Here is a 22,371-nt window from a genome sequence, read left to right as displayed (position 1 = left end):
AAAATAAACTATTGATACAGACAACATGGATGAATTTGAAGATATTATGCTAAGTGATGGAGGTAGACACAAGAGGCTACAAACTGTATGGTTCCATTTATATGAATTTGGGAAAAGGCAAAATGATAGGGACAGTGGTTACCAGGGACAGAGGTTGCCAGGGACTGTGGTTGCCAGGAACTGAGCCCATGATGGAGGGAGGAGATAATCTGCAAAGAAGCATTAGGAAACTATTTGGATAATACAAATATTTTATATTTTATCTGTGGTGGTATACCTTTACAACTGTATATATTTGTACATTTGTGGTGATGTGCATTTATATTGTATACAAATGCACACTGTATACTGTATACAAATATGTAGTTGTGTACATTTGGCAAAACATCAGACTACACAATTTAAAAACTGAGTTTTACTCTATGTAAATTATGCCTCAGTAAACCTAATTTTTAAAAAATCTAATTTAAGATTTTTTAACCTTTAACTTAGTAGAACCAAGAAAGTATTTTAAATTTGTATTTTATTTAATTACTAATAACTCTAGTTTGTTATATGCCTGCTGTGGTGCGACCTTTATCTATATTGGGTCATTTAATCTTCATAATAAAGTTAGGTATAATTCCATTTTTATAGATGAGAAAACTAACTTAGAAAAGTTCATTGTCCATGTCATCCTGCGATGAGAACCAGGGACTTTCTATGTTTTTTTTTTTTGCATCTCAAGTATTTATTCAATGCACACATGTTAACTGTACTTAAATCATGCTTCAGAACTTTCCTATAAGGTCTGTGTCTTAAACCCATTTTCAGATGTGGAAACAAGAGGACAGATAAATAACTTTCCTTGGTTTGCTCCTTCTACTCTAATTGACCCCGTATAATGGCATAGTCTTGAATTATTTGTGTGTGTGTGTATATTCTAATAAAACTTTAGCTATGGACACTGAAATCTGAATTCCATAGAATTTTTTTAAAACTTCATTTTGAAATCATTTTAGATTCACATAAAGTTGCAAAAAACGTCCAGGGAAGTCCCATGCACCTTTCACCCAGTCCTCCCCAATGATAACATCTTCAAATCTTGAGGAACTGTAGTATACAATCAAAACCAGCAAAATGACATTGGTATAACCCACAGATTCAGATTTTACCAGTTTTACAAGTGTGTGTGGGTGTCTGGTTCTATGCAATTTTATTACCTTCATAGATTCATATAAACCACCACCATATTCAAGACACAGCACAGTGCCCTCTTGCTACCCCTTTATAGCCACTCATCCCCTCTCCCCTCATCCCTAACTCCTGGCAACCACTAATTTGTCCTCTATCTCTGTACTTCTGTTAATTCAAGAATAGTATATAAATTGATTCATACAGTATGTGATCTTTGGGGATTTTTTTTTCTCACGCATCATAATTCCCTTGAGAACCTTCCAAGTTTATCCATGTGTCAAGAGTTCATTACTCTTCCTTGTTATTGTTGAGTCGTCTCTCATGGCATGGATGTACTACAGTTTAACCATTTACCCAGTGAACATCTGGGTTGTTTCCAGTTTGGTGCTATTAGGAATATAGCTGCTATAAACATTTGTGTAGAGGTTTTTGCATGGACATAGTTTTCATTTTTCTAGGATAAGTGCCCAAGAGTGCAATTGCTAGGTCATATGGCAAGTGCATATTTAGTTTTTAAAAAGTGGCCATTTTACATTCCCACCAGCAATCGGAATGATCCAGTTTCTCCACATTCTGGTCAGTGTTGATATTTATCACTGTTGCTTTAGTTTAGTCATTATCCTAGGTTGTCATGATATATGCTTGTGGTTTGAAAGTTCTTCCCTAATGGCTAATGATGTTGAACATCTGTTCATATTGCTCTTGCCATCTGTATATCCTCTTCAGTGAAATGTCTCTTCATATCTTTTGCCCATTTTCAATTTTTTTTTACTGTTAAGTTTTGAGAGTACTTTATATACTGCAGATACAAGTCCTTTGTCAAACATGTGGTTTGCAAATATTTTTTCCCTGTCTTTCCTTTTAGCTTGTTCTTTCATTCTCTTAACAGGGTATTTCTCACTTGAATAATTTTTAAGAAATATTTATTAAACAGTAATTTTCTAAGTAAGCATCTTTAAACAGGGCTAATTAGTGGTTAGAAACTACAGAGTCAAAAGTGTACATGTTTCTTCTTAGAGCTCTCCATATACAGACATGATGGCACAGAATAAATGATTCATATGTGTTGCCCAATTTCTCTGCATTTTTTCCATAAAAAAATGCTGAAATAACTCACAATATAGTGTCCAAATATCTCTCAGAAACATTCTATCCCTCACCTTATCCTCTTCTCTTTTAACTCTTAAATATTTGTAAAAGGATCGGATTACTCCCTCTCACTTTTTCTGAGGCCAAGTCCCTCTAAGCCTAAGAGGAGGGAAGTTTTGTGCTTTCATGTTAGGAAATCATCATTAATTTATTAAGCTTCACTGAGGTTGTAAATAAAAGTCATATACAACAGTTGATACCACTTCTTCAGACTACTGGTGTCTTATTAAGGAATTTTTTTTAATTAAAAAAATTTTTTTTGGCTACACCACATGGCTTGTGGGATGTTAGTTCCCCAGCCAGGGATCAAACCTGGGCCCTCGGCAGTGAAAGTGCGGCGTCCTAACCACTGGACCGCCAGGGAATTCCCTAATTAAAAAAAAAAGAAGAGGGAAGTTTTTTTATTTTTTATGGAACTCAAGATATTTTGCTCAATAAAGTATGGGAAATATAGAGCAGGAATTTAATCTTCACAGTGCCATGGTCTGATTTTTTAAAGATTCCTGTCCAGCAGCAGAGCAAGACAGAGCAAAGTAAAGCTACCTATCCCAGCTGCAGCAGAGGCAGGACACTGGAAATATCCGGGAGGATGTGAGGAATGGGCTCTGATCAGCCCATCAGCTACAGGATACACCTTGACATGGAGGATTAGAGCCTCTGAGTTACAGAAAAAGGGTGGGGGGCAAGTTAAACAGGAAACAGAAGTCATTTGCTTAGATTGTTGTCTACAACGCCGTGGTCTCTGTAAGAGCTGGGTTATACAGCTTGAACTGAAATAGAAGATTAGTTGAAATCATGATTCCATGTTGGATCAAACAATCCCAAATGACAGTAGACTATTTTATAATGAACTCCTTCCCTCCATCATCAAGGACATAGTGCCAGATTATCTACTTTTTTGTTGTTGTTAAACATTTATTGTGTGCTAACCAAAAGCCCAGCGCTGCGCGGGGCATTGAGAATACAAAAATAAATGAGAAGAGTTCCTGCTTTCAAGACGTTCACACTCTGGTAGAACAGAACAAAAGGAAACAATTGCAAGATGTGATAGATAATATAATAGAGGCATGTAAAAGGGGGGAATAATCAATTCTGCCTGGGAATAGTAAAGTCATGAGGAAGAGACATTTGAGCTAGAACTTGCTAGATGCATTTAAACCAAATGTTTATTTTTCTTCCATTATTAATGTAAAACATTAGATTTAGGTGGAAAAAAGAACGACAGTCCAGCCAAGAGGCCCTCCGCCATAGCAGATACAGCAAGCTTTGGGAAGTCTTGTTTCTTCCATGACTCTTGACCTTCTCTGAGCCCAGTTCTGGGCTAGCTCCGTGCGTAAATGAAGACTAAACGCCTGCAAAGTGGGCAAACGAAACAGCAAAGAAACTCACACCGGGTAATCGTGGGGAAGGAAACATTTAACAGTCTTCATATACTCTCATACTTTAATTTAACCCTTATCACAACTGTATCCATCCAGGCGATCAAACAGGTTCATAGAAGAGACGGTCAGTGACCTGCTCGAGGCCACAACGCTGAGAGCACACAGCCAACGCCCTGCCCCGGGGGCGCAAGCGCCACCGCGCGGCCCGCAGCGGGAGCGCCCCGGGCCTCCGAGAATTCCGGCCCAACGCCCAGAACGTGCGGTGGGCGTCTCCCTTTCTCCTCCCCGGTTCTGCAATGGCTAGCACCGCGCCGGGCTCGCCGGGCTCAGCCGGACGGCCGAAAATGAGGTCCCTGCGTGGTCCGGGCCTCGCCGCCGCCCCAGGCCCGGCCGACTCCCTGCGTGCTCCAGAGTCGAAGGCGCTCTGAGAAGAGGCAGGTGGCGTCCGGATCCCGCCACGTCTCGGCCCTCGAGGCCCCTCCTGCGCCCCCCAGCACCGGTCCCCGCCGCCGCCCCGGGGCCCGGCTCCGCCCCACCGCCCACGCAGGCCCGCCCACCGCCCGCGGCCGGAAGCCTGGCCGCCTCGCGCTACAAGTGCCTACGCTGCGGCGCAACCGTGGGCGGTTGGTCGGGCCGCTGGGTCTTACCAGTCAGCGCGAGTCCGGGAGGCCCGGAGGCGGCGTTGCGGCGGGGACGCCCGGCTGGGTGTCCTTCCCAATCCGTGTGTCCTGCGAGCCCGAGTCTGCGGGGCTCTCCTTCCAGCGGCGCGGGGGCTTCGCGGGCCGGGCGGCGCGGCAGAGATGTGCTCAACGCCCGGGCTGCCGACGCCGGGGGCCTCGCTGGTGCTGCGGGTGTCCTTCGTGGACGTGCAGCCCGAGGTGATCCCCGTGCAGCTCTGGGGGCTGGTGGGCGAGCGGCGGGACGAGTACGTGAGGCTGAGCCGGGAGACCCAGGAAGCGGCGGCGGCCGCGCGCGGCCCGTGGGCGCTGGGAGGCACCTCGGCCTCGCCGGGCGAGCTGTGCCTGGTGCAGGCGGGTTTGCGGTGGCACCGCGGCCGCGTGGTCAGCCGGCAGGCGCAGGAGAGCCGCGTCTTCCTGCTGGACGAGGGTCGCACCATCACGGCCGGCGCGGGCTCCCTGGCGCCTGGGCGCAGCGAGTTCTTCCACCTGCCTTCGGAGGTGCTGGGCTGCGTGCTGGCTGGCCTGGTGCCTGCGGGCGGCGGCGACGGCGGGGGCGAGCCCCAGCACTGGGCTGCCAGCGCCGTGGACTTCCTTAGCAACCTGCAGGGCAAGGAGATGCACGGACGGGTCCTGGACGTGCTGCTGCCCCACCGCCTGGTCCTCCTGGAGGTGCCCGAGCTGTCCCAGCAGATGCAGGAGCTCGGCCTGGCCCGGCAGGTGCCCGACGGCCTTTTCCGCTCCCTGCTCAAGCGCTACCTCTCGGCCACCGCGGCTGTCCTGGGCCCCGGGGCCCCGGTCGTCCCGCGAATCCCGCCCAAGCAGGAGCAGCCTGGCCTGGATTACTTCTACCCCCAGCTGCAGCTGGGCGTGACGGAGCCCGTGGTGGTCACCCAGGTGTGCCATCCCCACCGCATTCACTGCCAGCTCCACAGCCTCTCGCAGGAGATCCACCGCCTCTCCGAGAGCATGGCCCAGATATACAGGGGTTCCCCCGGGACAGGGGATGAGAACTATACCAGTGCCACCTGGGAGGAGAGGGAGGAGAGCCCAGACAAGCCGGGCTCTCCGTGCGCAGTCTGCGGGTTGGATGGACATTGGTACAGAGCGCTCCTGCTTGAGACTTTCCGGCCCCAGCGCTGTGCCCAGGTACTTCATGTGGACTATGGAAGGAAGGAGTTAGTGAGTTGTAGTAGCCTTCGCTACTTGCTGCCCGAATATTTTCGAATGCCCGTGGTGACGTACCCTTGCGCTTTGTACGGACTCTGGGACGGTGGCAGAGGCTGGTCTCGGTCACAGGTCGGTGACCTGAAGGCACTGTTGCTGGGCCAGGCAGTGAACGCAAAGATTGAATTTTACTCTTCCTTTGAGCACGTGTATTACGTCACCCTGTATGGAGAAGATGGGATTAATCTTAACTGTGTGTTCGGAGTACAGTCCTGTTGCTTGGCTGACCGATTCCTTCAGAGCCAGGGAATAGAGGAGGAGGAGGGGGGCGGGGAGGAGGAACCGGAAACAGCTTTTCAGTCTCAATCTCCTGCTGAAGAAGTGGATGAAGAGATTTCACTCCCAGCCTTGAGATCTATCAGGTTAAAGATGAACGCCTTCTATGATGCCCAGGTGGAGTTTGTGAAAAATCCTTCTGAGTTTTGGATTAGGTTGAGGAAACACAACGGCACCTTCAGCAAATTGATGAGGAGAATGTGCAGTTTCTATGCCTCTGCCAGTAAGCTGGACGGTGTTGTTTTAAAACCTGAGGCCGATGACCTTTGCTGTGTGAAATGGAAAGAAACTGGCTATTATCGGGCTATGGTCACCCGATTAGACGACAAGAGTGTGGATGTATTCTTCGTTGACCGGGGCAATTCAGAAAATATGGACCTGTATGATGTGAGAATGCTGCTCCCTCAGTTTAGGCGGCTACCAGTACTGGCCCTGAGGTGCACCCTGGCTGATATTTGGCCTTTGGGAAAAAATTGGAGCCAGGAGGCAATTTCCTTTTTTAAAAAGACTGTGCTCCACAAAGAATTAGTTATCCATGTCCTTGATAAGCAGGACAGTCAGTATGTTATTGAGATTCTTGATGAATCAAGAACAGGGGAAGAAAACATTAGTAAGGTAATTGCTCAGGCTGGATTTGCCAAGTATCAGGAATTTGAAACAAAGGAAAATATTTGCGTAAGTGCACACTCTCCAGGGCATGTTGCAAACCATTCTACTGCAGACAATAACAAAATATCTTCTGCCAAGAAGGAAGTAGAACACAAAGTCAAGAGAGAGGGTGAAACTACAGCTGTTCCAGAAACTGTGAATGACACAACAGTTGTGACAAACGTTTCAACTGGACTAGTTGTACGGGGCAAAGAGAAAAGAGTGTCTGTTTATTCTCCTTTTCTACAGAATTTCTTGGACATTAAGCCAGGCTCTTCTTGTAAAGAGGAACTAGAAGTTGGAAGTACAGTAGAAGTCAAAGTGTCTCATATTGAAAACCCTGGCTATTTCTGGTGCCAGCTGACCAGGAACATAGAAGGATTTAAAGCGCTAATGTGTAGTATTCAGGACCATTGCAAGAATACAGCTACCCCCTACCAGGGAACCACCCCTGCTTGTTTGGCAAAACGAACAGCAAATGGAAAATGGTCCAGAGCTCTGATTACTGGGGCACAATCTTCAGAGCATGTCAACGTCATATTTGTAGATTATGGAGATGAAGAAACGGTATCTGTGAAGAATATTTATTCAATTAGTGAAGAGTTTCTCAAGGTTAAGGTTCAAGCTTTTAGGTGCAGCCTTTATAATTTAATTCAACCAATGGGTCATAATCCTTTTGTTTGGGATGAAAAGGCAATCCAAGCTTTTAGTGAATTTGTGCATGAGGCATGGGAAGACAATCTAGAATTAAAATGCACAATATTTGCTTTGGCTTCCGTTCACGTTGAAGAACTGTTTAATGTCGTGGATTTGCTAACACCTTTCCAGAGCGCATGCCATTTTTTGGTAGAACAGAGACTTGCAAGACCAGTAAAACTTCAGAAGCCTCTGGAGCCCTCTGTTCAGCTCCATTCTTACTACTATTCTACACATGATATGAAAATTGGAAGTGAAGAATCAGTGTATATAACACATGTCGATGACCCTTGGACATTTTATTGCCAGCTGCGAAGAAATGCAAATATTTTAGAACAGTTGTCATATCATATTACACAATTAAGTAAAGTTTTGCTGAATTTAAAAACATCTCCCTTGGTCCCTGGCACACTGTGCCTTGCCAGGTATACTGACGGAAACTGGTATAGGGGGATAATCATAGAAAAAGAACCAAATAAAGTCTTCTTTGTTGATTTTGGGAATATTTATGTGGTAACAAATCATGATCTGCTTCCAATACCTAGCGATGCATATGACGTCTTACTTTTGCCCATGCAAGCCATTAAATGTTCATTATCTGATATTCCTGATCATATACCAGAAGAAGTTACAATGCAGTTTCAGGAGACTATTTCAGATAAGTCATTGAAGGCTTTGGTTGTAGCAAAGAATCCAGATGGAAGACTGATTATAGAACTATACGATGACAGTATTCAAATTAATGCTAATATGAATGAGAAGTTAGGACTCCTGGGTTCCAAAGGTGGGACAAGAAAAAAAGAAAGTGAATCACTCCTCTCTACAACTGAAACTCTTGAAGCAAAAAAGGAAGCTGTGAAGTTGTCACCTACAGAGTATTTAAGTAAATCAATAGAGAACAAATCAGACAGTATGGTGATCTTAGGAGAATCATACAAACCTAAGATGAGCTCAGCATGTAAGGAACTCAAATTTTTATGCAGTTCAATGAAGACAAACTTAGTCACTCAATATCAGCACTTTGTGGCAAATAAAAATAATCAAGTGTCTCCATTACCAGTAGAAAAGAAATTAGAAAGTTCGTCTGAGCCCCCTTTGAAAGCCACAAAACTAGAAGCCACTCTTCCAGAGAGAAAAATAGGAGATTCATGTAACAAAGGTTTGCCTCTAAAATTTTCTGAGTTCCCTCAGAAGACTATAATGCCTGGCTTTAAAACAACTGTGTATGTTTCTCATATAAATGACCTTTCAGACTTTTATGTTCAACTAACAGAAGATGAGGCTGAAATTAATCGTCTTTCAGAGAGGTTAAACACTGTTAGAACAAGCCCTGAATATTATGCAGGCCCACCTTTGCAAAGAGGAGATATAATATGTGCTGTTTTCCCAGAAGACAATTTATGGTATCGTGCTGTGGTAAAGGAACAACAAGCCAATGACCTTCTCTCTGTGCAGTTTATAGATTATGGCAATGTTTCTGTGGTTCACACCAACACAATAGGCAAACTTGACCTTGTTAATGCACTATTACCCAGACTGTGCATTCACTGTTCCTTAAGGGGACTTAGGGCTCCTAAGATTTTAAACCATAAGGAAATGATGCATTACTTTTCCCAAAGGACAGAGGAGGCTCAAGTAAGATGCGAATTTGTTCAATTTCAAGAAAAATGGGAAGTTATTCTTGCTGATGAACATGGGATCATAGCAGAAGATATGATGAGCAGATATGCTTTCAGTGAAAAACCTCAAATAGGACTTTCTACCCAAATAATTAAAGGTGCCTGTCCAAAGTCTGTCAACAAAACAGACATAGACACTTCTGTATTTCTTAACTGGTATAATCCAAAGATGAAGATGATACGAGCTTATGCCACGGTGATCGATGGACCTGAATATTTTTGGTGTCAGTTTGCGGACACAGAGAAACTTCAGTATTTAGAAGTGGAAGTACAAACTGCTGGAGAGCAGGTGACAGCTTGGAGAAGCTGCATCCCCTGCCCTCATATTGGAGATCCTTGCATAGTGAGATACAGAGAAGACGGGCATTATTACAGGGCGCTTGTCACCAATATTTGCGAAGATTCTCTTGTGTCCGTCAGGCTTGTGGACTTTGGAAACGTTGAAGACTGTGTGGACCCCAAAGCCCTCTGGAACATCCCTTCTGAACTGTTGGCAGTTCCCATGCAAGCCTTTCCATGTTGCCTCTCAGGATTTAATATTTCAGAAGGTGCATGCCCTCAAGAGGGAAATGACTACTTTTATGAAATAGTAACAGAAGATATGTTGGAGATAACAATATTAGAAATCAAAAGGGATGTTTGTGATATCCTTTTAGCCATCGTTGACATGAAAAGCAAAGGCGAAAGTATTAGTGAGAAAATGAAGAAATATTCTAAGATTGGTATGAGTGACAGTGACCAGCCCTATGAAAAAAATGGCCCAGACATAAAGGGAGCTCTTGGGTCCCCCAGTCCCAATGTTGGACTTCAGAAACCAAGTAGCAAAGCTGGACAAGAGAAAGCACTGTATGTCGAATCACAGACAGGTAAGCTCTTGGAAAGAATTGACAAAGACTTAAACATCATTGAAACCAAACCAGGTAAATTCTTTGACCCCGAAACTGATAACATTTTTGAAACTTTTGAAAACCCAGGCAAAGAGGAAATTGGCACTGAGATGCTGGAAGGTAATGTCGAGTGCCATCTGGGTGACAAAGCAAAGTTTGATGATAAATACCTAATTACAGGATTTAGCACATTGTCACCACATGGCACCGAAACAAAGGAGGTACTGGAACTGAATTCCCTTGAGGTGGTGCTTTCTCCTGATGATGAGTCCAAAGAATCCCTGGAGCTGGAATCCATTGAATTGCAGCATTCCTTAGTTGCAGATGAGGAGAAAGAAGAGCTGGGCTTGGTGCCTCTGTCTGTGCCTCTTCCCCAAGGCTGTGACCCAGCGGCCACCCTGCCACCATTGCCAGGGCTACTGCCCCTCAACTGTGAAGCCGAGAAACAGCCTGAACTAGAATTACCTACAGCCCAGCTGTGTCTAGAGGACAAAATAAACCCTTTGTCTTTAAGAGTTAGTCAGAAAACCCAAGAATCCCTGTGTGCTGACGACACAAGAAGGTCCAGTTGTGTGGGATGCTTTGATGAGGAGCATAGGCTGTGCCAGCACGGAAAGACTTGCTATGCCAAGATGCAGATTGAAATGAATATCTATAAAGAAGAATTTACAGAATATATATCTCTGTTTAGAGATGCCGTGTCATCGTTGAACTCTCTGTTTTCTGAAGAAGAACCCAGAAGGAAACACAATCACGCTTTACCAGATCATGTCTTGGGTACGTGCGTTTTTGTTGTTGTTGTTGTTGTTTTTTCCCATTCGCTTTTACTTAACTTAGTGAAAAGTACTTATTTGTTTTAAAGAAAAGAGAATAATTCTTATTTGAATTTTTAAAATATTAATTTGGGGGAGGGAAGATTAAAACCTGAGAAGAGAATCAGATTTGGATTTTACGAAGGGTATTTTAAACGTGGGTAATTAAGTAGTAAAATCAACGTAAAATAATTCTTTATATGCTGGGTGAAATGCTGAATTATTAATTTTGCTTTTAAAAATAGAATGCTTCAAGTCTGTGTCTCCAAAAAGTAATCACATTTAAAATATAAACAAATCATCTCTAAAATCAAGAGGTTATGTTTTTTGGTAAGTTTTGAAAAATATAGTGTTCCTTTGCCAAGCATAATGTAGGCATGAATTTACAGTAGGGATCATTTCAGCACAGTTTTAAGAATTAACTGTTTTGCTTCATCATATACCTTGCCATTCGTTTAGAAGCCCTTAAAAAAATGGAGTTACGGAGCCTGTATTAATCAAGAAAGTTTACAGCCATGAGTAAATATTGGAGAACATGTTTTGTCATTAACTTTTTTATAAATTATTTTTGCTGCTATTTTCTTGGCTACTTAACGAGATTTGAAAGTTACACAAAATAGCTATCTTTTAGGGTTTTTTAAAATACTCAATGTTAGACTTTTTAAGTGTCAAGTTTTATATTATTAGATTTGAGCCATTGTACAAAATAGAGAAAACAATAGATTAAGGAGAATGAAAATCATCATAATCCCACCACCAAGAAATGGCCACTGTGAATGCTATGATGCTTCCTGACGTTTCTCACCCTTTCTGTGTGTGTCTACTTACATACAGTTTAAAAAACTAACTAGAGATCGTACTGTCATACAGTGTTGAATCCTGCGTTTTAATCCCTTAAATATGCTTTCAAAAATATTTTAGTTTTGTAGTATGCCATCCTGTGGATGTATGGTAATTTATTTAAATACCACCCTGGATTTTTAGTCCTCATTGTCACATTTTAATAATAAGTAACAGCTTTGTGATAAAAATGTCTGCTCACTTGTATGTACCATGCTGCTTTCCTGTAGAAATGGCTGTTGTAACCACAGACCACATTACATGTGGCAATAATAGCCAGCTTTAAGTAGTAACTCTCAATGTTAGAAATCAGATTCACACCCTTAAAAAAACAGCACGTCATGGTCGTGTTTTTTGAGGAGAGCGGTAAGGAATTAGACGGGGAAGGGCCACTGGAAGAATTTAAAAATAAAATCGAGGGAGGGAGACTTAGAACATGTTGTACCATATGTGCTATTGATGATACGAGATTAGTAAATGCATTTTAGGGAAATGCTTTGCTTGCATATCTTTAAGGAATTAAGAGGTATGCATTGAGTCTTGCTCTATTCAATCTGGCAGCTCAACCAGAGAACACCTACACTCTGAAAGGATTTACTGTCGGATCCAAATGTGTTGTGTGGTCAAGTCTAAGAAACATGTGGTCTAAATGTGAGATTTTGGAAATAGCTGAAGAAGGCACAAGGGTATGTAAAACTGAAGTACTTTGTCTCAAAAGGTACTTGCAGATTGTTAAGGAAATTTTAACAAACTTTATCAGACTAGAAAATCCAATTGAATAGATTATTTACCTGCTCATTCCCCCTGATAATTTGATGCAGTGCAAAAATCATTTTAAAAGTTCATATATAAGCATCCAAGGCTCTTTCATCTCCCTTACTCCCGAAATCCTATCTATCAGTCACTGAGTTCTGCACTTTCCACTTCTTATCTCTTAGTTAAAACTTTTTATACCTAATGCCACTGTCTTGATTAAGTCTCTCGTTTCACAGCTAGATGCCTCTAATAACCTTCTATTGGTTTACTTCTAGTCTTTATTCAGTTGATTCTCCACACTGCCAGTGTGGAGTTTGTCAAATGCAAATCTGGCTCCATCATTCGCTTGTGGAAAACCTCTTGGAAACCTCCAGTAGATTGTGTTTTTCCTGTGGTCTGAAAACCACCTTAATCAGAATCACCTGGCACATTTCTTAAATGTATTGATAGATTCCTGGGCCTTGCCCTGGCTGGCTGATTGAGAATTTCCAGGGGAAGGACCAGGAATGTATACTCTTGCACCATGAAAATTTGAGATCCTCAAGTCTAGAAAAGTCATTAACACGCCACAGGAGGTTCTCTGGAGTTGCGCATGCATGTACCTCTCCAGCCTTAGGTCTTACTGCTTTGGGTTTTGTATCTTATATTAGATGAACACCATACTGCTTGATTTCTCTTATATATACTCTTGTGTTTGGCTTCTTTGATATAGTTAATAATGCAGTTCTATTTGCCTGTATTCTGTCCCCTTCCCAAACTGGTTAATTTCCACTTATCTTTAAAAGATTAGCCATTGCCTCTTCCAGGAAGCATTCACTAGCATTATTTTCTAAATCTCTCCATCTCTTCACTCCTCTCTGTCCCCCGCCAACAAAAGCTTTATACCTGTATTGTATTCCTATACCTCCTATTGCAGGAGTCTGTGCTTCCTACACTGTATTGTAAGTGTCTGCTTAGCGGTCTGTTTCTCCACCAAATTTTGAACTTCTTGAGATCTAAATTTTATGCCTTTGATCTCTAGGCATAGATACTCAATGTACGTTTTTTGAACTGAAGTACCATTGAGTTGAAATGTAATATTGATGTTTAATAGAATCATTTAATTACCTTTTAAAGTATTTCATTTTAAAAATGGTTGCTGTGGTATATAAATCAGTTACAGCTTTTGGAATGACCAGTTTTTACTATTTTTTTTTCTCCTGTAGGTTTTGAACCTTTCAAATGGTATGGAAGAGGTAGTGAACCTTGAGAATGTCTGGAATGGTATACCCAAATTGGATAAGAGTCCATGTGAGGTATGGGTTTATGTAAATAGTAATTAATGAGAGTGTTCTCTTCCATTCTGAAAGGTGACTGGAACTATTTCCAAAGCTCTTGTGTTTAGGAATAATGGAGGAAAAAATACTACTATTGTAATAATAACAGTGGAAAATAGCAATAACTCAATGTTTCTAGATTTTATGCCCAGTATCTCTTATTAATGGTTTACTCATTGATTTTCATTTTGGGATTTAAAAAAAAGAAAATTGTTTGGCATTTGTGACCTTTATGAAATACGTTTGATGCAGAAAATCTGGGAATATGGCAAAGTTAAAAAGAGGAAGTATCAGTCACCTGTAAGACATCCTTCCAAAGGCAAACGGACTGATCAGTTTGGTTTTCTTTAATAATCTTTCTGTTTATATGGAATATAAATATATCATCTACATATTTTGAACATGGTTGATTTCATTGTACATTCAGTTTTATATTCTGTGTTCTTCATTTAAGATTATACGGTAGGCAATCTCCCATGCTGTTATGATATGTCTAGACATTTGAGTTTATCCTGTTTGCAGTTCGTTGAACTTCTTGCTACAAAATCTGTATCTGGTAGTTCCAGTATCTCATCATGGCAGGGTTTTCATCTACTGATTGTCTTAAGAAATGATTAGCCTTTCCTCATTCGTTGTACGTTGAGTAATTTTGGATTATATTCTGAATGTTTTGAATATGATGTTGTAAGACTTTGGAGGCTGTTAAAATCTTCTGGAAAATGTTAAAGTTTTTGTTTTAGCAGGTGGTCAACCTGATTAGGTTCATACCACAGGTTCTCTCTCTCTCTCTCTCTGTGTTTGGTGGTTCCAGTGTCAGTTTAGTCTTCAACGTCTTTGCTATAATGTTTGGGTCTGCCCAGGGCATAAGCCATGGAGGGGTTAGTCTAGAACTTGGGCAGAGGTTTATACAGTCACTCAGGGATTAAAGACTTAGCTATGCTTTTCTTTTCTTGATTCTGTTCTGCATTTGCATCGTTCGGGATGACCTTAGGTTCACATATAATATTAGGGGTTCAAATTTTCCAATTCCTTTCCTCTCTGAGATTTCCTCCATACTCTGTGGCTCCAAGGGTCCTCTCTTATTCAGCCCCCAGGGGCTCCATTTCCTGGTCCTCTGGCCAGAAAGCATGCTTCTCCCAGTGTTTCCCTGGGGGCTGACCAGGCAGTTCTGTCTGACAGGCCTGCCTCTGGCGTGAAGCAGATAGAGAAAAGAGAGAGAAAACCCCCACACCCCACCCCCTGCCTCTGGACTCTCCAGATAACAAAGGGCTGTTTTCCTCAATCCACTGGCCAGCATCTTCTCTCAGATTTGTAGGTGCCTGCGCTTTGACTGCTGTGCAGAAAAAAAGAAAAACAGTGAAGGGATATCCGCCCCCCACGCCCCACCCCTTAGTGTTCGGGGCCTCTTTCCCCACTCCGCTGGCTAGAAAGAGGGATTTCGCTCTGTTTTGCTGCCCACCCCAGCGTGGCAGCTCTGATTTGGCCCAACATCTGGTCAAAAAACAGGAGAAAAGGCAGAAAAAAAGAGAAAAAAACAAAACAAAACAAAACAAACCAACAACCCTGTGAAACTCACCCCTGTTTTGGGTCATTATTCAAGTTTTTACTACAGTCCTTCTATATTTCTGATCCCATTTACTTTTCAGAAGCCTCAGGTAGTTGCTTTTTGTATTCTCTCCAGAATTTTCCATTGTAATCAGTGTAAGTCAGCTTGCTCCATCTTGGCTGCCACCAGAAGGCCATAGCTGCATAATATTACATGACATTACTGGACAATGATTCATTAAACCATTTCTCCTCTTGTTGGACATTTAGGTCATTGAATTTGTTCACTATAAAAAAAATCATTGACCTTCTTCACCTCTTGAAAGCTGAAAATTGGAAAAGGACACTTTAGTCCCTGCATGGAATGCTACAGTGGAGATATTCCAGATAAATGGGTATTTGAAGAATAGAAAAAATACTTGACGTTATTCTTCATTATAAAATCAAATTGGCATGGTCTTAATAGGATTACTTTTTGTTGTTCACCATTTTTCTGGTGTATCTATGGTCCCCTTTCTGATTTTAATTATTTTGTATTTATAATAAAGAAGTGGTAGTAATCCAAAGGTTTCTTTTGTTAGGCTGTATTCCGGACAGTGGGAAAAGATCTTTACCGCCTGTCATTGGATGATACTGTGGTCAAAGGTAACTTGTGTTTTTAAAACAAAATACTTTTACCAACCAGAATTGCCAAGTCTTTAAGGTACGATTACCCTGAATCCCTCAAATAAAAATGGTTCATCCATTTCCTTGGATGTTAGTAGTAGGAAAATAAAAACCACTTCAGCTAAAAATGGTGATAAGTAAACAAGAAGAGGATTTCTTGAAATACAGGGAATTTGTTGATTGAATTAATCTTGAAGGTGTATGATAAATTCATATTTTAAAGGATTTTTTCAGTGTTAGCTCAGATGTTCAAGTGATCTTTGTTAAATAATCTCTTGGAATTTCTTTTGAGACTTTTAGTGTATATGATGATTCCGTTTTTTGGATGTTCCTGGTTATTGCATGATCTTGTTTGTAAGTAGCACACTGATTCGTAGATTGAGGCACATGGAGAATGAAATCAGCTTTTGGTGACTTTAGTATTATGTGAAAAATACGCACTAATGAAAGAGAACAAAGAACTAATTGGTTATCAGCCTTGCCAAATATCATCCTAGAAAAATATAAAATATGCCAATTTCATAACCTTTTTAGAGAAGTTTTATATGATAATAGGTACAATGTGAGGACCAAAATATTTTTAAAAATCACGTCAGTCGGAATAATTCCCTGTAGTAATTAGAATGCTCATCCCTTCCCTCTCCCCATTTTTAGAGGACATTAATTTTGTCATGGTAGCACCCATGTAAAGAATTTTCTTGGGACTTCCCTGGCGGTCCACGGGTTAGGACGAGGCGCTTCCACTGCAGGGGGCACAGGTTCGATCCTGCTTGGGGAACTAAGGTCCTGCATGCTGCAGTATGGCCCCCCGCCACACACACACACACAAAAATTCTTATTTTTATGTTTCTTTCTCAACTTGAGGTTTTTCTCTTCTTGTTTCAGAAAAGAGGTCTGGAGACGATAGAGATTTAACTGTGCATCCATAAATGTGGCCAATCAGTCAGAAGCTGCTCTTAAACAAGTGCCACCTCACCCAGACCAACAGAATATTTCAGAAAATTGAGAGCACATAATCATAAGAAGTTGTCGTTTCGAAAAGTTTGATATGTGTCAAAAACAAAACAGATCTCAGGCTGCCTGTGTAGTGTATTTATAGTGCTATTTCTGTATATACGGAGCTGGGATCTTTCCTCTCCCTTTAAACGTGTTGTCTTTCTAATCAGTTGGATTTATTTTGCTAAACAGTTTGCTAACACATTACTCACACTGCAAAAAAAAACTATTTGGGTTTCTTCTGAATATAGTGTTTAAAATAGAAAATTATAGGTTTATGACAAGCGTATTATATGATGCTACTTGGGAGGATGGCTTTGTTAGCAGTAGCTCCTTCAAAATTTTTGTTTTCTTTCTGAAGCTTTGCCTTTCTGTCTAGTTTTGACTAATATTCTGTTTGAATTTAGAAGTATACTAATATGACACAAGATTTGAATAAAGTTTGTCCTTAAAAGTGTAGTGGTGTCATTTCATTAAAAAGGAAATATCTGTGGTTCTGGAATATCTGTAGTCATGGAACGAACCACCATTCTACAATTGGGGGAAACATAGTAATATTAAACATTAGCTTTTATGTGTTAATCACTCAGTTGGTACTTTAAATGCATTTTCTCATTTAATCCTTGATTCTGAGGTGCATATTAATGTTATCCACATTTTATAGGTGAGACAATTGAAGCTTTTTAGAGAAGGTAAATAATTTGCCTAATGTCAAAGAGCTAGCAAATCTCGGAGGCTTGATCAAACCTAGACCCATCTAACTTCAAAGCCCATGCTTTTAAAACATGGTTTTGCATAAGTGGTAGTATGCAAAGTATAGGTCCTAGCTTTAGGAAACAGATCTTAGCTATATGCTGCTTACTAGATATGTGACCTGGGTAGGTTATTATAATATTGTTGAGTCTTGACCTTCCTCATCTGTAAAATGGGGTTAATAAAAGCTTTCTTGCAGTGTTTTAAGATTAGAAATAATTTATGTAAAGTGCCAGAAAAGTAGTAGGCATTTGATAAATATTTCCTTCTTTCCCCCAAAAGATACTCAGTATGCACTATGGTAGGTTGTATTTTTTAAACTTTAACTCACTGGATCCTTTCAGCATCAGCATGTGCCACCAACAAAGGATTTTAAAGAGGTGCTATTGAATGGGACATCAGTACAATTGGAATGGTTATCCATTTCTAAAATGAGTAAGGAGGTTTGCTACATGTGAATGGGGAAAAAGATGTATGTATACGAAACATTATGAGACCCTGAAGCCTGATGGGAATAGTGAGAATTAAGAACCTTAAAAGTTGGGTATAATTTCAATAAGTAAAAAGGAGAGGGTTCTGCATTAAACGTAATTGAGGTAGATGAGTATATTCCTTCTTCCTGGGATAATGATTAGACACATTTGGCTCATTCATGTAGGAGATATAGTTGTGAATTAATTACTGGGAGAAAAGGTCAGAGAAGATGCATTAGGGTCGGATTATGGAAAGCCGTCAGTTTCATGCTAAGCAGTTTAACTCTCTATTTAAAAATGTTTAATCTGAACAGTTAGAGGAGAAATCATATTTCTCAAAATGAGTGGTTTTGCACATTAAAACATTAAGATAGGCCTGAGTGCCAAAGCAGAAAACACAGTTACTTATTAACTGGGCAAAAGGAATAGGGATAGAATAGTTAACCAGGCTTGCTTACTAAGTACTGATTATCCTTGTTCACACAGGCTTTAATTAAACTTAATTATGGAGAATTCATAGGAATAAGACCATTCTTAGACCAAAATATACTTAACTGATGAGTGGCAGAAATGTTTATACCCCTTGGGAAACAAAATACATTTTCCATGACTCCCAGAAACATAAGTGCACAAATCTTTCAGCTATCTTTTTACCTCCATTTATTGTGCTTTTCCCCTCCCACTACTACATATAAAATTAAACACATTCATTAAATATCAATAAAACTAGTGGAAAATGAAGCAGTTAAAATTATGTCCTTTCTTATCTGTTGCAGCCTTTGGGTGAATCAGTGATTTAATGTGTGATGGCTGGAATCGTGGGCCTGTCTTATGTACCTTTCTTTAGTAAATAGAGTGCCTCAGAGGTAAACCATTAAAGTAAATGCAAACAAATTACCAACTTGCTTTAATCTGCTGCCTTTGCTTTGTCCCCGATATCCTTACCCCCATCCATTCCCCGTTTAGTCATTATATTGAAATTGTGCAGTCGCACCCATCCCACGGTAAAGCAATGGCTATATTATCCGCTTGGTCTGATTTCTCTTACCATGACCCAAGGTCAAAGGGAAGCGCTATCAAATCCCACCCAGAAGACCATGTTGCTAAAACTCAATTCTACTGCTTATAATAGAAAAAAAAGAGGCAAGAAAATCTGTTTTTATTATGTTTTTAGCGAGTGTTAGGTCATTGTAACACATTTTCAATGGCATGAGGCCTGTTTTAATACACTTGTCCATTAAGGTAATGTAAAATCAGTTTTTTATTGTGACACCGAGAAAGGATCACTTTAGTAAAACTAAAATTTAGGCTGGTATGATTTTTATATGTAGCAGTCTTTCTTTACATTTAAAGGAAAAAAATCTTAATCCAAGCTTCAATCACTATTGTGGTATAGCCTACATTTTCAAATATGAGTTATTTGAGAAAATACATTAAAATCATACACACACACACACACACACACTTTTAGACAGTTTTTAAACAAGACTTTTTAAAAAGTTCTTTTAATCTGAATTCGGCTTCTGTATTCCTGTAGAGTTCTGCAGGGTGGCATGGTGGTTGGTTGTGTCAATGTTAGTTCCTGGAATAAGATTGTCATCTTCCCCTTCAATTAAAGAATCCCACTGATCAAAATCTTTCTGAAGTCCTGTAAAATACAAATGTCACTCAACATATTCAACTTTGGAAAGTGTTAAACAGTTCAGTGCCTCTAGGTGGCACCCTAGCCTCACAAACGACCCACACTGCGTCACCGTTATGGAGGCAAGGTGCTCTGTGTGAGCTCTGCGTGGCTGTAACATCTGAATGACAGATGGGATTGAGGCACTATGCTGTCCGAATCCTCTGCTTGGAAATCTGCCCCAGGCTTCACAGAAAGACTATCAGCTCTAGCAGGTAGGCTTGCTGCCTATGACGCATAGTATTCAAAGCAGCAAAATTAAATTGTTTTCAAATGGACTGACCGCGGTGTTCCATTGTAAACCAACTGGGAACAGTCAAAACGGGACTCATGCACAGTTAAGATAGACAGTTTTTTCCTGAGAATCATCTGGTTTATGTCAGGAAAGAAGATCCCTTTCTTACCTAAATGCTTTTGCAAGAATGCTAAGGAAGCTTTGTTGCTAAGACCCATGGCTACATTTGAATCTATTTCTCCTCTCAGTGTGAATATGTAGCCGATAATTTTGCCAGTTGCAAAAGTGAAGTCAACAAAATTCTGATGGACTGAACCCCTGAAAGAGAAAGGAGACATTTACAAATCACTTTGTTGGACAAAATTATTTCCGTAGTTACCGTGCAGGAAAGATGCTGGCCTGGTTGGCCTATTTACGAAAACCAAGGAAACAAAACTTGTAGATTTGATCTCCTTAGATGTACTTGAGGGTCACAAAGCTGTTCATTTAGGGGTCCTAGAGTATATGTTCTTCCTCCCCTCTAGATCAATAAGGCAAAGATTCCTGTCTTGCTTGGCATCTTGGTTTTAGAAGAGATGATTCCAGCTTTGTAGAGGACATGATTACTTTCAATTTGAGTAGGTGGAATGTTTTATATGTTGAGGGTCCCTGAACTCAGAACCAGAATCCTGCCCCCTTACCACCACACTTAACTGGATATCTATTTGCTGCTGGGCAAAAACACTTTGCATTTAAGCCTTGGATTAAGTAGGTTAAAAGACAGACAAAATTTTGCCTTGTATTATTTAAACTGTAAGCACCTCATAAATACCCCTTATTGATGGACTTGAAATTCACCAACAGCCTAACATCAAATAGAATGGCCATTTTTTTTTAACATCTTTATTGGAGTATAATTGCTTTACAATGGTGTGTTAGTTTCTGCTTTATAACAAAGTGAATCAGTTATACATATACATATATCCCCATATCTCTTCCCTCTTGTGACTCCCTCCCTCCCACCCTCCCTATCCCACCCCTCTAGGTGGTCACAAAGTACCGAGCTGATCTCCCTCATCTCCCTGTGCTATGCGGCTGCTTCCCACTAGCTATCTATTTTACATTTGGTAGTGTATATATGTCCATGCCACTCTCTCACTTTGTCCCAGCTTACCCTTCCCCCTCCCCATATCCTCAAGTCCATTCTCCAGTAGGTCTGCGTCTTTATTCCCGTCTTGCCCCTAGGTTCTTCATGACCTTTTTTTTTTTCTTTCTTAGATTCCATATATATGTGTTAGCATACGGTATTTGTTTTTCTCTTTCTGACTTACTTCATTCTGTATGACATACTCTAGGTCCATCCACCTCACTACAAATAACTCAATTTTGTTTCTTTTTATGGCTGAGTAATATTCCATTGTATATATATATATATATATATATATATATATATATATATATATATATATATATGCCACATCTTCTTTATCCATTCATCTGTTGATGGGCACTTAGGTTGCTTCCATGTCCTGGCTATTGTAAACAGAGCTGCAATGGACATTGTGGTACATGACTCTTTTTGAATTATGGTTTTCTCGGGGTATATGCCCAGTAGTGGGATTGCTGGGTCACGGGTTCAATCCCTGGTCCAGGAAGATCCCACATGCCGTGGAGAAACTAAGCCCATGCGCCACAACTACTGAGCCTGTGCTCTAGGGCCCCGCGAGCCACAACTACTGAGCCCGTGCGCCTAGAGCCCGTGCTCCACGACAAGAGAAGCCACCGCAATGAGAAGCCCGCGCACGCACCGCAACGAAGAGCAGCCCCCGCTCACCGCGACTAGAGAAAGCCCGCGTGCAGCAACAAAGACCCAACACAACCAAAAAAATAAAAATTAAATTAAATCTTAAAAAATAATAATAATGTCTCTTGATCCTTCAAGACCCAATTCTACCCCCATTTCTTCTAAGCAGCCTTTTCTGACCACCTTAATTGGAAAAGAGTCCTCCATTCTCCGTCCTGGGAGTGTTTACTGCCTTTACTGTGTGTGTTTCCTTCTTGCCACCTCTTCTGTGCCCTTCTAAGTAAATCAGGTTTCAGATAAAAGAGGAAGGAGCTCAGTCTTTGCTTTGTAACATCTCACTGTGAGTTCAAAACGCTATTGGGAGTTCTTTTTCACATCCACGATATAAGCATGTTGCTGACCCTTAAAGGGACCCTATTACAGCTTCTGAGAATTTATAAATTTATCTACTCACCAAACAGGTAAACACACTGCAGGTCTCAACAGATGATCTTACTTTTTTTCTAAAGTGTTCTTAGCCTAGCTTACTGATGGAATACTTCCCCCTATCCCAGCCCTAAAAAGGTATAGGCTTGCTCTTATATTTAGATAAAAGTAGCATGTATCCTGATGCAAATTTTAATTATCAGCACGTGCTGTATAATATATTAACATGGTTAATAGTATATTAACATTCATAGTATATTAACACTACTCAAAAATTTGCATTTTAAAAAGA

General features: G+C 40.9%; 2 protein-coding genes across 7 annotated transcripts in view; one reads left to right on the top strand and one right to left on the bottom strand.

Moving 5' to 3' along the window:
- The first annotated feature begins 4,507 nt into the window (after positions 1-4,507).
- On the top strand, positions 4,508-16,816 carry TDRD6 (tudor domain containing 6). Of its 3 annotated transcripts, XM_059937440.1 has the most exons (4): positions 4,508-10,574; positions 12,011-12,135; positions 13,411-13,500; positions 16,618-16,816. In XM_059937440.1, the coding sequence occupies exons 1-4, from the start codon at positions 4,508-4,510 to the stop codon at positions 16,645-16,647; spliced, it is 6,312 nt and encodes a 2,103-aa protein (XP_059793423.1). In that variant the 3' UTR covers positions 16,648-16,816. The 3 variants fall into 3 exon arrangements, 2 of the variants coding, with proteins under 2 accessions (XP_059793423.1, XP_059793424.1); XM_059937441.1 differs by lacking the exon at positions 13,411-13,500; XR_009505568.1 differs by lacking the exons at positions 4,508-10,574; positions 12,011-12,135 and adding an exon at positions 15,648-15,711 and having other exon boundaries at positions 13,434-13,500.
- Positions 16,817-19,441: 2,625 nt separating this feature from the next.
- The window catches only part of PLA2G7 (phospholipase A2 group VII), a 43,601-nt gene continuing 40,671 nt past the window's right edge, over positions 19,442-22,371 (bottom strand). For all 4 annotated transcript variants that reach the window (XM_059938557.1, XM_059938554.1, XM_059938555.1 and 1 more), the window contains 2 exons: positions 20,040-20,188; positions 19,442-19,602 (listed from right to left, as the gene is read on the bottom strand). In XM_059938557.1, coding sequence (XP_059794540.1) covers positions 19,460-19,602; positions 20,040-20,188 — 292 coding nt within the window. In that variant the 3' untranslated portion in view covers positions 19,442-19,459. The remainder of the gene's footprint in view (positions 19,603-20,039; positions 20,189-22,371) is intronic.

This window comes from Balaenoptera ricei, chromosome 11, assembly GCF_028023285.1.
Source record: "Balaenoptera ricei isolate mBalRic1 chromosome 11, mBalRic1.hap2, whole genome shotgun sequence".
Taxonomy (NCBI): Eukaryota; Metazoa; Chordata; class Mammalia; order Artiodactyla; family Balaenopteridae; genus Balaenoptera; species Balaenoptera ricei.
The sequence above is the reverse complement of the archived record's forward strand: the minus strand, read 5'-3'. Positions and strand labels throughout refer to the sequence as shown.

Excerpts from the sequence above, each read along its gene's own strand:
- TDRD6 (XM_059937440.1), top strand. The coding sequence starts at position 4,508 with ATGTGCTCAACGCCCGGGCTGCCGACGCCGGGGGCCTCGCTGGTGCTG. Across the intron at positions 12,136-13,410 it reads TAGCTGAAGAAGGCACAAGG|GTTTTGAACCTTTCAAATGG; the intron begins GTATGTAAAACT and ends TTTCTCCTGTAG. Across the intron at positions 13,501-16,617 it reads TGGATAAGAGTCCATGTGAG|AAAAGAGGTCTGGAGACGAT; the intron begins GTATGGGTTTAT and ends TTCTTGTTTCAG.